Source organism: Centruroides sculpturatus, unplaced genomic scaffold (assembly GCF_000671375.1).
Source record: "Centruroides sculpturatus isolate CEXI.00-Female unplaced genomic scaffold, Cexi_2.0 scaffold1748, whole genome shotgun sequence".
NCBI lineage: Eukaryota > Metazoa > Arthropoda > Arachnida > Scorpiones > Buthidae > Centruroides > Centruroides sculpturatus.
Genome location: NW_019385853.1, coordinates 86052 through 102079, shown reverse-complemented (window position 1 = coordinate 102079; position 16028 = coordinate 86052). Strand labels below are relative to the sequence as shown.

At 29.8% G+C, this 16028-nt stretch overlaps 1 protein-coding gene across 1 annotated transcript in view; it reads right to left on the bottom strand.

The window, feature by feature from the left end:
- The window catches only part of LOC111642528 (filamin-B-like), a 65875-nt gene that overhangs the window by 18929 nt on the left and 30918 nt on the right, over positions 1 to 16028 (bottom strand). The window contains exons 14-29 of the mRNA XM_023388881.1: positions 15880 to 16026; positions 15714 to 15797; positions 14368 to 14505; positions 12774 to 12947; positions 10222 to 10368; positions 9473 to 9556; positions 9115 to 9252; positions 7304 to 7471; positions 6257 to 6403; positions 6081 to 6164; positions 5866 to 6003; positions 5618 to 5791; positions 5379 to 5525; positions 5218 to 5301; positions 5009 to 5146; positions 3345 to 3518 (exon numbers count right to left, since the gene is read on the bottom strand). Of these exons, the coding sequence (XP_023244649.1) occupies positions 3345 to 3518; positions 5009 to 5146; positions 5218 to 5301; positions 5379 to 5525; positions 5618 to 5791; positions 5866 to 6003; positions 6081 to 6164; positions 6257 to 6403; positions 7304 to 7471; positions 9115 to 9252; positions 9473 to 9556; positions 10222 to 10368; positions 12774 to 12947; positions 14368 to 14505; positions 15714 to 15797; positions 15880 to 16026 (2166 nt within the window). The remainder of the gene's footprint in view (positions 1 to 3344; positions 3519 to 5008; positions 5147 to 5217; positions 5302 to 5378; positions 5526 to 5617; positions 5792 to 5865; positions 6004 to 6080; positions 6165 to 6256; positions 6404 to 7303; positions 7472 to 9114; positions 9253 to 9472; positions 9557 to 10221; positions 10369 to 12773; positions 12948 to 14367; positions 14506 to 15713; positions 15798 to 15879; positions 16027 to 16028) is intronic.

Here is a 16028-nt window from a genome sequence, read left to right as displayed (position 1 = left end):
CACTATAGACAACTGTTTACAATTTTTATCAAGTCATCAACAGTGGAGGCTCAACTGTCTAATGTGGGATTGCTGAGTAACAACACTACTACTTTGCAAAATAAACTATATATAATAATTTATTTTAATTAAATTATAATATAAAAAACCAGAAATTTCATATCATATTTTTTAAAAATTTACAGGTCACAGAATACTTGGAACCACTGCTCTGACCCAGTAATTAATTTCTGCTGTGTGCTTTCCTGCAGCAAAACTATTAAAAATGTTGAACCATCTCAAGTTGCATCATATTATGAGACACAAATGACCATTCTCTGAGTGGGAGATGGCACGTACTATTTAACAGTGCTGTTGCAGGAGGGAAAACTATATACAACAGCCCTAATAGAAATTGTGATTTGATCCTTCTTTGGGAGTGCAGCAGTTCCACAGTGCTTATTTCAAGCCACTGCCAATCAACAGTCTTGTTTACTTATGGTTATGCATCCTTCAAGTGCACTCTTAAGGCAGTAAAGACACTTTCTTTCCCAAAATCCACTTAGTGGTCATATAATATTATTATTAATAAGATTTACTATCGTATTTCTAATATATTTTTATTCTGTTTTGACTCAATTTTACCAACAGCTGTGAAATAATATATTGGGTTGTTCGGAAAGTAAGTTAGTTTTTTTTCCATGGAAAAAAACACAATATTTTTATAATAAATAAATATTTTATTGAATTATATAGCAACCATTTTGGTCAAATACCTGTTGTCATCGTTTCTGGTAGTAGCATGATTTCACATTCATAAAAGTTTTGATCGTTGCTTACAAAAAACTGATCCAAGTGATTTTTGACATTGTCATTTCAAGTGAATGTCTTACAGTTTAAAAAAATTTGTATAGACCAGAACAAGTAATAATCTGAGTGTGCTCGATCTCGCAAATATGGTTGGTGTGATAGCAAGTCCCACCTAAGTTATAACATTTTCTGACGAGTTACCAAACTTGTGTGAAATTTGACATTATCGTGGTAAAACACTACACCTGTTTTGTTGATCAATTCTGACCACCTTTTCTGTTTGATGATATTACTCAATTTGTTTACTCGATGGCAATACACTTTCGAATCAATTGTTAAATTGTCTGGTAAAAGCTCCAAAAAAAAAATTTCCTTAAAATCCCACCAAAGAGAGCATCTCTATTTAAGAACATGTGGAACCCATATATCAAGCTTTGAAATGAAACCAATTTGTTTCAAGTAATCATAAACAGTTAAATTTGACAAATTTAATCTCTTAGTGATTTCATGTGTTGTTATTCAGCAATTTGTTTAAATCAGTACCTTTATTTTGTTTTCATTAGCTTCAACTGGCCATCCAGAACGTGGTGCATCTTCAATATTAAAATTGCCAGAACAAAATTTTGTAAACCAGTTTTGGCACTGTCGTTCTGTCAATACATCTTCTCCATACACGTCACACAATTTTTTTCTCACTTGAACAGCATTCTTACTTTTCGGTAATAAAAGAGCAAAATATGCCAAAAATGCTGCTTTCAATCTTCCATATTTGATGGGACACAAAAAATAAACAATTGCACGAAATCAAAGAAAATTTTTTACAAATAAGCCTTAAAATGTTAGCTGTCAAAATATATACAGTGGAACCCCGGTTAACGAACGTCCTGGTTAACGACCAAATCGGTTAACGAACTTTTATTTTGCAAAAAATTTGTCTCGGATAACGAACAAAATTCGGATAACTAACGTAACGGTATTTTGTGTCAAATTTTAGTTGGTGTTAATTCGAAAAAGCAATGCTTAACTCGCGCATGGCATGCGCGAGTTAAGCATTGCTTTTTCGAGTGTTTGTGCTATGCTTCTTTTTTCAGTTTTGTGATTTATATATTTAATCAATATGGCATCCAAGAAAGAAAAAAGTCATAGTGGTAATAGAAAACGACAACGCAATATAAACGACAATGCGCTATCGCATTTGAGAAAAATTTTGATTAAAAGAGTAAGACAATCAACTTTAGATCAATTTCTTGTTTCTTACAGAAAGTTTGTTTGTTTGTTAAGTTATGGCAACGCAACACTTGAGCGATCTGCCTAGGGGAATGCCTTCTGGGAGGTGTTTTTAAGGGAAACTGGCTCCTATTTAGGCGTTACAGACGTGGAGAAAACCCGGAAAACTCCACATGGCCAGCCCGTCTGAGCAAGGTGTGAACCCACGAACGAACTCCCCGTGTTTAAGGTACGAAGACCACTTAGCCACTGGTGGGTTTTTTTACCGAAAGAGACTTCGACTCGAAGAATCTTCCAATGAAGTGCTACCCGTTATTTTTTGGAGGGGATTCCCCTTCTAAGCATTAAGGTTCGTATATCTCCACTTTTCTGCCACCACCTACAACAAACGAAGGTATGTACAGTGCTAGTTTATTAAACAAAGTTTACATGTTTGTTGCTGTAATGATACATACTACGTTTTCTTACATTTTCATCAAAGAAAATTACTGTATATTACAAATAAAATCACAAAAATTTCGGAGACTAGAACGGATTAATTGCATTTGCATTAATTTCTATGGGAAAAATTGCTTCGGTTAACGAACAATTCAGTTAACGAACGGAGTCGTGGAATGGATTAAGTTCGTTAACCGGGGTTCCACTGTAATGATAATATGGTTTAGAATGAAAATGGCGGGAAAAATATGACTAATCCGTCTAGTGGTAAAAAAAAATGAAATTACTTTCCGAACAACCCAATATATTTGCTTTCTATATTTTCAATATCTTGCATTTTTTATTTTGCAATCTTTTACTGCTTATTAAATTATTTCATTTCTTGTCCATTGCAACTCTGCAACAGAGAAGAACACACAAATCTAGAGATTGAGTCTTAAAGAGATATATGGTATCATTAATTTAAAGGTCCAATGTCAATTGATAGCATATACAATTAAAATCCAACTAAATATTTAATATAGTGACAATAACTGAATTATTCCTTATGTATGTATTAAAATCTTCAAAGAAAAATCAACTGATAGACATCATTTCATTTTTGTAATTTTTCAGTATTTTTCATAGAGATGGCTGTACTACATAAAGATGAAAATGCTTTTGATAAAGTGACAAACTTCTTTGCAGTTTTGATACATCCTCCACAATATTAAAAAAGAATTTTTCAAACCATACTAAAATATTGTTTCTGTACACTTTTAAAATCTATTAATAACAGAGAGAGTTTTGAATCAAAAAGTTTGATGTCAAGATATTTACGTCATTAAGAATTACTTGTGTTGCGACATTATCATTTGAAACTGCAGTTTAATTACTTTAGATCTGTTTACCTGGAACATCTTCTTCGTTAAAAGTAATATTTATATAATGGGACATTTTTTCTTGAGGAACAAACGTCACATCGTAAAGACCTCTACTTTTCATGGATACTTCGGCTCTTACCGACGATTTTCTTGTTGTAACTACTAATTCGAGTGTTCCTTCTCCTGCATGTGAGGCGTCCACTAAACAGAAATAGTAATCATTGTAAAAATTAAGAGTCATCAATCACATTATGAGTAAATTAAAATTTAGAATTTTGTAAACACAATAACAGATCATATAGCTGAAAGTCAAAATTAATTTTAATTATAAAATAAAATTTTTAAACAACTTTGATTTTAATTCTTGCGTCACTGTCTTTGAGGAATTAAAATAATTTGTATCAATGTTATAAAACTAAATATTTCAATTGTAAATAATGTTCGGTGAAATAACAATAAAATATTTAGTTTTGTAACATTGATACAAATGATTTTAATTCCTTGAAGACAGAAATGTAAGAACTAAAATTGGGTTAAAAATTTTATGCTATAATTAAAATTAATCTTGTTTATAATCTGTGAAATAAAAAAATACAAGGCAAGTTCAATATAAAATCAGACAAGTATCATTAGAAGTCAAGAGGGTGAGAGCAGTAGCAATCCATTGGCATGTGCAGATGTAGTAAAGAGGTAACTGCACAAGTTTACATCCAGGTGTACATGTAGAGTTCTAAGCTTGAAAACCACTACAGTTATGTAGAAGATTCTTCACTGCATTCATTGCAACCTCAGCTGTGGAGAATCTTCTGCATAACTGTGGTGGTTTCGAAGCTTAGAACTCTACACATACACCTGGGTGTAAACTCATGCAGTTGTCTCCTCACTGCACCCAAACATGCCATTGGATGTCTATTGTTTTAGTCAAAACCAGACATTACATTACTCTTCCTTTGTGCACTGCCATTTTATCAGTCTGATGTCTGATATTCTTGTACATCAATAGTATTACCAATAGGAGTTACTGTTTCATAGAGTTGGAAGTTTTGTATGTCAAAATTACTGTCACCTTCCTGACTTTTAATGGCACTTTAATTGTTTTCTATTGAACCTGCATCATATAATACTTGGCATATATAAATATTAAAAAATTAAAGCACCGAATAATAAAAATTCATTAAAAATGTGTTCAAAAATCTTCAATATATTTGGCTTTTTTTGAGAAAATTGTACATTTAAATTCTTTATATAACTTTCATCTTCAGTATAATGTAGATTTGATCTGTTGGTTCTTTTTAGTATAGAGCTGTAATACAATTTTTTCTACTTTTTTACATTATTTGAAATTTTTTATTATTACATGATCATATCAATTGCAATAATCAATTCCTGCCAAATTTTCATACTCTGATTTCTTGATTTAATCTAGTTTTAAAAATTTTATCTGTTTTACCTATTCTATTCACATATTAAAATATCATACCGAATTACAAGATTACAACTGAGCATGATATTGCTTTCTTCGTCACCCATAAATTATACTTTAGCAGCTCGATTACTTAATTTCAGAATTACTAAAATATTAAACTTTGATATGTGGTATGCTTATATATTTCATTTTAGTCTCTGTATATGCATTTATTTTATATTATTTTAACCAATTTTTATTAATTTTCTTTGTTTAAAAATCTTACCTTGAAATGTACACTGTTTTCCAATTATTCCTTGACTCAATTTTGAAACTTTTACTTTAGAAACATCATAAACATTGCAAGTAAAAGGACTACCAGGTGAATGAGAACCATCTAACATAACTGCTACGGTATGGGGACCTAAATTTTATATGTATATTTTATTAAAGACTGTAATTTTGTTTAAAAATAAAAATGCAAAAGTAGCTTACCGACGTCGATGGGATTAAACTGAACTTCAAATGTTGTAATGGAAGTTTTTGTTAAAGTAACGGGAATTTTTTTTCCAGAAGGACCTTGGATCGAAGGTTAAAAAATCTTATTAAATTAATTTCTTAATTGGTGTATTGTTATTTTAAAAATAACCTTTTACCTGTGACGATTACTTTACATTCAGCATTTTCGGCACCTCTTGTATCGACGGTAAAGTGAGCACCGCGAGACAGCGAAGTCATTCTCAATGATGATCCCGTTATCACTGACTGACTGCTGTCTGTGACTTTAACATAATACGGACTCCCTAATGTTAATTAAATGGCAAATTGGTTAAGCTACATTATACATTAAATTTGGAGAAAATATTTTGTAAGTTTATAATTTTATCCAACATACCTGGAACTGGTTCTCCATTAAATTTAACACTAAGCATATGCATCTGGGGTTCAGTCGGTTTGAAATTTACTCTAAACTTTGCATTTCCTTCAGACTGAACATAATTTGGAACGTTTCTACCATTTACGGAAACGATAATTTCTAAATTACCAGCTCCGGCTTGACAAGCATCGACTAAAATGACAGAATTACTTGTAAATAAATCCAAATTATATTTTTAAAAACTTGTTAGGAACTACATAACATACTACTAAAATATACAGGTTTCCCTACGATTCCACTTCCAATGTCGGTCACCTTTACTCTACTAGCATCGTATGCTTTAACGAGAAAAGGGCTACCCATGATCGGATGACCGTGTAATCTAACATCAATAGAATGATCACCTGAAAAATAAGATTGATAATTTTCTATTATGCTATGAAATTAATCATTACATTTAGTTTAAATAAGTGTATCTTACCAACTTCGACAGGTGTATATTCTACTCTATATCCACTGTGATAATTTCCATTAATATATTCTTGTAACTGTTTTTGATTTGGCCCTAGAATTTACATAATTAAATAATAGAATAATAGTGAAATTAAGTTTGTAAGTGTTAAAATTTCACGTTACGAAACTCTTAATAAAATTTACCTAAAATAGTGACTTGAAAATCGCCCATGTCTGTACCGTGTGTATCGATAACAAATGAGGTAGGTTGTTGAATGGGAACTCGCTCTATACCTTCACCTTTAATTTTAATTTTAGTGTAGTCAACTATTTGACATTCAAATGGACTTCCTGTAAACAGTAAATTAAAAACTTCAGAAAAATTAAAGTCATTAAACAGTTGCTTTTAGAAATAATTAAAATTTATTTATTTAAAGAACTGCTCATTAAAATGATCAAAAAATAGATTTTAAGTTTTATTATTCCATTCCTTTGAATCCTTTCTAACACCTTTCAGGGGGAAATTTTTGAATTGAAATAACATGACTTCAAATATAAACAGGAAATTCGTATATAGTTAATTGGACCTCCTTCCCCTAAGCTTTCCATATTTGGTCTTGGCTTTCATCTATCTAACTTTGTTCTCAAGGTTAAGGAAGGTCAGAAAGACAGACAGACAGATGACAATGGAAATTTTTTCAAATTGTAGCCCAGTTAAGAGTGAGTGATGTTCGAATTAATTGTCAAATAGATGTTACAATAGTCTACAAGGCACCAAGGATCTAAAATATTTGACACTTTTCATAAGTGCAATGTCCTCTTTTAAATGTTATTTTTCATTTTTCAATATTTTTCTTCAAAGAGGTCATTTTGTAAAAAATAAATAAAAATTAATGAATATCTACTCCATTTTTATAAAATACTTAGCTTAAAATTGGAAAAAATCAAAACAGAAACAGCAGCACAGGGAATTGATAAGTCATCTTGAAATTTTTGAATAAATGAGCAAAGTAAAGGAGGGTTGGCCTAAGGGAAAAGCAAAGTAAGTCGGTTGGGCTGAGAGGGAGCAAAGAAAATGGGATGTGGAAGGGTGGGTTGTCAGCACCACAGGAGGTAGAGCAAAGAGAGCAAAGTGAGTGGGGATTGGTCTGAAGGGGATTGAATAATTGCAAAATCTTTGTTACAAATAGATAATATTAGAAACAAGTGGGTGAAGCCTGTAGAAAAGATATAAATCTGAAAATTTCTTACCAGGAACAATTTCCCCATTAAATTTTAAATCAATAATGTGCCTCTTAATATCTTTTGGCACAAACGTAATTGCATATAAACCGGAACCTTGAGCTTGAGGAACTGTAGGAACCTGTCCACTATTTACCATCACCTCCAAATTTCCAGGACCAGCATTTGCTGTTTCCACTAAAACATATTAAAAATTATTATAATATACATTTAATATATTATTTAAAAACTAATGCTAATTTTCAAAAATTCAATTTTAAGAATTTTTAAACACGTCTGTTAAAGAACCTTAATTAAATTCCAGCAAGATTTAATTTGAAATAAAATTTTTGTACTAACACTTTTGATCTATAAATGGAGATCTTCTTCAGGTCTATATGTTTGATGATGGAATGCTTGAATAGACTTCAAGTCCATCATTGTCCTGAAGAAGATCTCTATTTGTAGATCAAAAGCGTTAGTCCAAAAATTTTATTTCAAATTAAATCTTGCTGGAATTCAATTAAGGTTCTTTGCATGGGTGTAGCCAGAGTTTTGTTATGTGGGGGGCCTAGTAGAGGCCAACCTGACACAAAATTGAATTATTTCAAATTATTGTTCATCAAAATAAAATTTCTATAAGAATCAACAATAATTTAACACACATAAAATATGAAACTTCCTTTAATCATACATTCTCGTAACATTAATATCAAACTCTAGCAATGCCTTAAAAAAAATTAACCAATCAATTATTTTTTCTTTTACCATTCTTTAATATAGTTCACCATCTTGAATCTAGATATAGACCAGAGGTGGCCAACAGTTTTTTCCTCCAGGCAGAATTGGAAAGAAAACTTTTTCCACTGCCCGAACCAGAGGTGGCCCTAGCAAGATTTTCAGGTGATGTGAAAACTTATTGTGGTGTCACTCCGTAGAGACTAAACTGTACATAGAGATTACAGATAAACATTTTTCACATTAGGCACAAAAGGCCATTGACCTGTTTTTTCTTTTTTAGGATCAGAATTTCTCAACCTTCCTGTAACTTCACATTGTCAGGTGTGGAGAATCGCAGATCCATTCAACCAATTATTTGAAGTTCAGTCCAATATTCAGAGATTAGTTGCAGGCCGCAGTACACTACGCCCAATTAAATTAGCTTCAACTTTTTATTTCTTTTTGCAAATCGGCTCAACACTTTTTCGGCTGTGATTTTCTGGGAAGGGCACCAGGTTAACTGGGGGAGACCGTGCCCACCCATGCCCCTTCCTGGCTACGCCCATGGATCTTCGTTAGACTTGTTTATCATTGTATTATTCCAGTCTACCAATTGATGTTGTGACTCCATTAGGGATATTTTTTCTTTTTTGAAAATTAGGCAGTAAAGCATTATATTTAAGCATAAAATATAAATAAAATGCTTTATATAAAGTCTCCATTGTTACAATTATCTTGTATTTTATTATTAATCTTTTTACTAAACTGCTTGCTCTTACTTTCTATGTTTGTGAGATACTTGATTTATTACACCTTACTGTAAAGCTAAAGTAAACAAACAATAAAATTTTTTCTTATTTTTAATTCAATTGATACTTTCTATAGGTTTCTATTGAAAATAAAGAGAAAAATCAAACTCTCCATTTTTCACAAAATTACAATGGGTACATTCCAGTATGCATCGGTCTGGGCCACAATCAATGCACTGGTAAATGGTTTAATAAGCTTTTACTGGAATGTACGGATAGTAAACATTTTTTAAAATATGATCATTAATAATAATAAAAGATATTTTCACCACATAAATTTTTCTTTAAAATTATAAAAATAATTATTTTTACCTATGAATGATACCGGTTTTCCTATAAACCCTTTGGGCATGTCTTTCACTTTTATCTGCTTGATGTCATAAACTTTACTGATAAAAGGCGAATTAACAATTGGCATTCCTCTATAATTGATGCAAACTTTATATTCACCTAGTGTTAAAATAATTACATATAATAACAACTGTAAAATTTTAATTTGAAGATAAAACTGACAAGCATAAGAAAATGATATTGTTTAACAAGGATGTAAATAAAAGATAATTAAAATAAATTTTTCGTTAAATAAAATGGTTAATAAACTTTGACAAATTTATAATTTGCTCCATACTAATAAAAACAATCGATAATGGTATCATTAGTACGTAATTACCTGTTTGATTTGGCACGTATTCTACTTTTAAATATCCATTGCTAGCTTCTTTCATACTGTAAGGAACCGGTTTCTCGTCAGGACCTACCAATAAAAAAACCTTTTTGTTAAAAGAATGTTTGCTTAAAGGATCCAGTTTACGAGTAATAAATTAAATGGATATATTTGTAGCAGGAAATAGAGCAAATAAAAATACAGTACATACTACATAAAAATATAAAGAAACATTTTAAAACAAATTTCTATCCCATTTGATTAGGAAATTTAAGGCCATCATCTAGGAGAATATTGTGTTTCTCCTAGATGATAATGGCCTTAAATTTTCTCCTAGACAATAAAAAGTTTTGACAACATTTTATATCAAGTGTTATGTAATTTTTCACTTGTTAAAAATGGATGAATGACTTTTTTGTCGTCTGTCATTCATTCACTATTATGATTTAGAGTACTCAATGACATACTTATATAATTAGGATATTCAAAACTTAATTTAGAATTTATGTCTTGTTTAGTTTTCCAAATTTTGTTTATACTAGATATATCTAAACAGAAAGTTCAGTAAGTCATAAGTAAATTATTTTCAAACCAGTTTTTTTAATCCCTTCCTACAGGATAGTAGTTCCATTATATTCTCTTCACAAAACACTAAAATTATAATACTAAAACATCTCCCTATCTCAACTATAAGTAATATACTTAATAAGTAAGAAGATAAAAGTTGAAGGTAAAAAAACTTATAAAACACTTACCTTCAATTTTAACATTAATATCTTGTTCCAGTCCTGCTACATTCTGTATCATGAATATTGCTGTTTTATTAATTGAAGTTGCGATTAATCCCGCACCGGCTGCAGATATTATACCAGCTTCTATAATATGAACTGTGAATGGGCTTCCTGAAAAATTCCAAATATATTTTAATATAATATAATTTATAATTAAATAAAAAAATAAAATAAAATATATATTTACAGCACCACTTATCATCATTTTTGCTATATGAAAACAGATTTCTATAACATGTAATATATGAAGTAATACATTTTAATGTTATTAATATTGTGTAAACAGATAGGAAGTCTTGTTATTTTAAAACTACATTATAAAAAGATTAGTCATACATAACAGCTACATAATATAATATTATAATAATATAACATAATATTTAATTTTGAAAGTAGAGACAAAGTTTTTAAAAACTGTAAATGCCAATAATGAGTAAAATTTTAATCAAGTCCAACCCACTCAATATGTGACTCATGACACTTCCTCTATCTTCCGACCCCCTTGACATTTAATAACCAAAATTTAATTGCATTGATGCCCCTTATATACATATTACTGTACCAAATTTTGTTTCTTGATCTTTATCCCATCCTGAGATATTAAATAAAATACAGACTAACACAAGCACACAGACATGCAAAATTTTTTCTAGTTTTTTCGAGATTTTGAGTTCAGGGTTCTCAAAACATCAAGATTTGCAAAAAACCCATATTAGCCAGGAAAGTAAAAACCATGAGTTTCTGTCAATGGGTGAAATATATATAAAAAACTAAAGTTCATTATAATAGTTTATAATGGAAATTGAAAGCAAAAACAAGGCCAAAGTTGATTAATAGATTTATTATTTGACTACATGTTTTATTGTATAACAGACAATTTTCTAATATATATTATTAGTTGGCCATTAGTTATTATCCTCACTGATACACAAATAACTACTTTTTAAAGTTATGATACACAAATAACTACTTTTTAAAGTATGTACAGAATCCCTCAAACAAATATTAATTTTTCAATAATTCATATTTGTTTTGTAGAGAGATGAAAAAAAAAAAGGTTGAGTCGAAAAGGAGTTTTGCTATCATACTAGCAAATCTTCATTTAAACGCTTTAAACCCTTTAAACCCATTGAAATAAAAACAATATGACATCAATATCAATATTTTTATTAGCTAAAAGTAATTGCTTTGGCCAAAATGCTGTAGAACCATTCATCCATTATTAAAGACTCATTCTCAAAATTTAGACAGTCAAGTGACGTTCAATAAAAAACTTCTATTAATAATCAATCTATACTAATATTATAAAGAGGTAAAGCTTGTAAGTTTGGATGTAGGAGGTAATCTCCAAAACTACTCATCTGATTTCAAAAATTCTTTCACCGATATTTAGAATGTACTGTACCTTCAGGGTGGACATAGGCTGTATATTATTCCATTAAACATTCATATAAATTAAAATATATCATCTAAGTAAGCATTATATTTTTGGTGTCAGCAGGTGGTGAGGGAAAAGACACATACATATATGAGATAGGTAACTGTGCAGCACAGTCACGTGGTCGGCAAGATATGCAGTGCATGTGTCAGAACTTGTGCTGAACATTTGCCTATTTGTTGTCGCTTAAAATAATGAATATCTTTTGTCCCATATGCGTTCCTAAAACATTCATATAAATTAAAAGATATCATCTAACTGATACTATTATAGTCACAAACTGAATTCCACACAGGCGAAAGTGCAGGCACAGCTAGTTAATATAATTTGGCACACAGCCAAGAGAAATAGCAAAAGTTTTAATAAGAATAATTACAATTCATTAATGAAAACTATTTAATCAACTTTATATTTTTGAAGAGACAAAAATCTTGGCATTATTATTCTTAAGTAAAGTATTTGGTTGCAATTCAACCACTTTACTTAAAATAAAAATCTTTTTTTGGCTATATAAATCAAGCAGCATATTCATTCATATAATTTTGAAAAATATGAGTAAAAGATATTCAGACCGGGATTTTAATACTTAGCCGAGATATGAAAAGTGTACCATTAAACAATTGAAAGTTTCATTCTCAGATGAAATATTGTAATTCAAGTCTAATAATATATTAAGTCAGAAAAACAATTTCATGTATCTTCTTACTGGTTAAAATAGAACAAGAATATTCAATAACAATAAAAATTATTTCTATTAATTTAGTAACAGAAATTAACACAAATTTTTATTGCAGTTTCTTCTGTATAATATTTTATTTTCAATATTTAACAATAGATTGGTTCTTGAGTAATCATTTAACCAAACTTTTAGTCCAGTAGTATATTAAAAATTAACTTAAAATTATATTGGTAAATTTGTTAAATTTTCATTTAACAATCTATTCAGAAAAATATGAAAACCAGTAGGCAATTTTTTGACAATGATAATGAAAATGATAAATACATTTAAAACATATTTCTTATTTATATATCAATAATAATAAAAACAAATTTAAAAATAATAATTTATAATAGATACCTGGAACGGACTCTTTATTAAACGATATACTAATTATGTGTTCGTGAAGATCCGTCGGAACGAAGGAGACTCCAAATTTTGCACTTCCCAGAGGATGAACCTGAGTCGGAATATTCCTTCCTTTTGCACTTACTGTTATTTCTAAATTCCCTTCTCCGGCTTGGCTTGCATCCACTAAATATAAAAAAAAATAATATTAGAAAAGTACAGTGGACCTCAATATAATGTGTTATATGGGTCAATATGCATAAAATGTGTTTTAACTTTTTGGCTATTTTGCTATTATTCCACACTCACAGTTCATAAATAACACGTGTGATTCATATAATGCAGTTTCCTATAACACAGACCATATTCCCTGTATTGTATATGTGGTTCACTGTATTGTTATTGAAAGGTCATAAATTGAACAAATATAGATAATATTTTAACAATATTTAAATTTCTGTTAATTTAAAAATATTTCATTTTATTCTACATATATTTTATCTAAAACAAATCAAGTCTCAACCTTTTCTTTGAGTCTACAAGGTTGTAGACTCAAAGAAAAGGTTGAGACTCAATTTGTTTTAGATGAAATGTTTTATTTGAGGCTACAAAATTTATTGAGATTCCGCAATAAATTTTGTAGTCTCAAATAAAACATTGAACCTCTGTGCTTTAGACAAAAACAATGGAAGATGTCATTTGGATTGTCTGCATTTGTATTTTTAATGAACTTGAGTGTCCTGGATTTTTAAATGTAATGGTAAGAGTAATGGGACTTGAACCTGCAACTGCCACTTACTGTGTGAATGCGTTGCCGATAAATGGCAGTTTCGAGTTTAAGTCCCTCTCTGGGCCAATTCTTTTTTCCAGAATTTCCTAAATTATTTCATAAATATTGATTTAATTATAATTATTAAATTTAATAAAAGTTGGCACCTAACACCTATCAATAGTGCCAAATTATACAATATTTAATTATTAACAGTAGCGGTAATGTAGCAATCATTTAGCTTGAATTTAGTAAAAGAAATATTTAAAATTTTCAAAAAAACTCAGAGTAGTTTCAAATATTTTATATTCTAATAATGGAAATAATTGGCCAGCATTAATTTTTCTAAATAAAAATAAAATAATGACTTGTTTCATTTTTTTTATAATATTAGATTCACTTTTAAATAAATTGTTCACGTTTTTAAGTAAAATTAAATTACATTAACTTTACTTGAAAATATATTTCAATATATTTGCAAAACATGGTTTCAAAAACAACATTTACTTTAAAAATTTAGGATTATTTACACTAAGTCAGTTTAGGAATTGAAAATAGCGAGGTTGTGGCTGAAGTTTTCATCTTTAAAATGTGAACATCGAATGTCGCTATCTTGTAAGCAGCGCTCAAGATACAGATGAAAGCTTCGGCTGCAACCTCTTTAATGTAAACATTTTTTATACGTATAACATATAAAATATTCATTTAAAGTATATAATACTCATTTAAAGTAATTTTTAAATTCTTAATAATTTTTTAGTTACTTGAATCAAATGTTTTAATATTATCTTGACTATATTTATTAAATTTTTTAAATATTAAGTTTAAAATTTTTACCTGTAAACTGGACAGTTTTACCCAATAAACCTTCAGGCATTCCACTCACTTCTACCCGTTTGGCATCATACACCTTTATCGTCAAGGGCGTTCCGTTAACTCTATTTCCCAAATATTCGACCAAAATTGTATGTTGACCTAACAGAACATTAAACAAAGTGATGTAAATATATTTCAAATGTTCTATAATATAATAATTCTTTAAAAATATTTTTTATTACTCTAAACAAATTATTATATGGCAGAATCTGCTTATTGGAATGTAAGGCTCCTCAGAATAAAAAATTGCTAAAAAAGTTGGGGGTTTTTTCTGTATAAATGGATGTCAGTGTGTGTGTGTTTGTGGGACATGATTTTGTTCACCTTCTTTAAAACTTTGAAGCACCTGTGCCTTTTATCAGAAATTTTGCAGGGAAGTTTGGGTATTAGGGGCATAGATGCTATTAAATTTTGGTGATTAAAAGTTGAGGGTGGAGATAAAGGGGAGATCACACATCACATCTCAAGTGGGGTTGGACTTAATGAAGATTTTACTTGTTATTAATAATTAGAATTTTTTATAAAATTCATTTCTACCCACAGAATTAAGTTTTTTTTGCCATTTTATATTAATTAGTGATATTGTGAGAACCTGAGCTAGCAATTTTGTAATTTAGAAAATTTAATATTTGTTCAAAGAGAAAGAAAATTGTTTAAGCAGAAGATGACAAATATAACAGGAAGTTCACAAGATTTTCTCTTTAATAGACCAGGTCTGTTATCCACACTGGCTGGACCTCTTCATTCTCTTTAATAACATTTCACTCATAAATGGCACATCTGGCAACGTAAAGAAACAATTTCTGGATTAAAATCGTCTATTTAATTATTCTATATTTTTGCAAGTGATGTGAAGTGCCTATAAAATTTACATATTTCTGTTCATAATAGCTTATCATAATTCTGCAGGAGTAGGTTTGTTCTTTCACAGCATCTTCTACCATCAACAGTGTAATACATTTGTAAATTTTCTAAAAATAATTTCCCGAGCTGCTTTCGGATTCACACAAGCCACTACTTCCCTCAACAAAAGTATGAGGTAGTCCTATGGTATGGTAGGAGACATGACACTAATTAAGTTGTTAAACGTTTCTGCCATTTTTCAACATTATCCCATGAGTCAATGTGCAATGTGAATGTGTGGCACAACGTGTTTTACTTGGAGTTCAAACATCAAATGTGTACTTCTGCTTGCTGTACAAGTTTAACATTTGAACTTTGGCTGCAACCTCTCTATTAAAAATAATCGTGTCAATTCTTATATTCTATTATATGCAACAGAAAAATTTAACTTTCTAATATCTTACCGACTTCTTTTGGAATGAACTCTACAAAGTAACCATTTCGAATGTTTTCCCACATTTTAACAGGTAAGACAGCATTGCTAGGTGCTGAAGCAAATTTAAATAATTAAATTATTAAAAAGTTATGAAACAAAACAGAAATTTTTAAAATTACAAAAAGTTTATTTACATGTCACTGTAACTTTAAAGTTTGACTCTTGTGCTCCTTTTGTGTTGATTATGAAACGAGCGGCATGATTGACCGGTATCAGTTCTAATTTATGTAAATCTACGGAAATGCTATTGGTGTCTGACACTTCAATTTCGATGGGACAACCT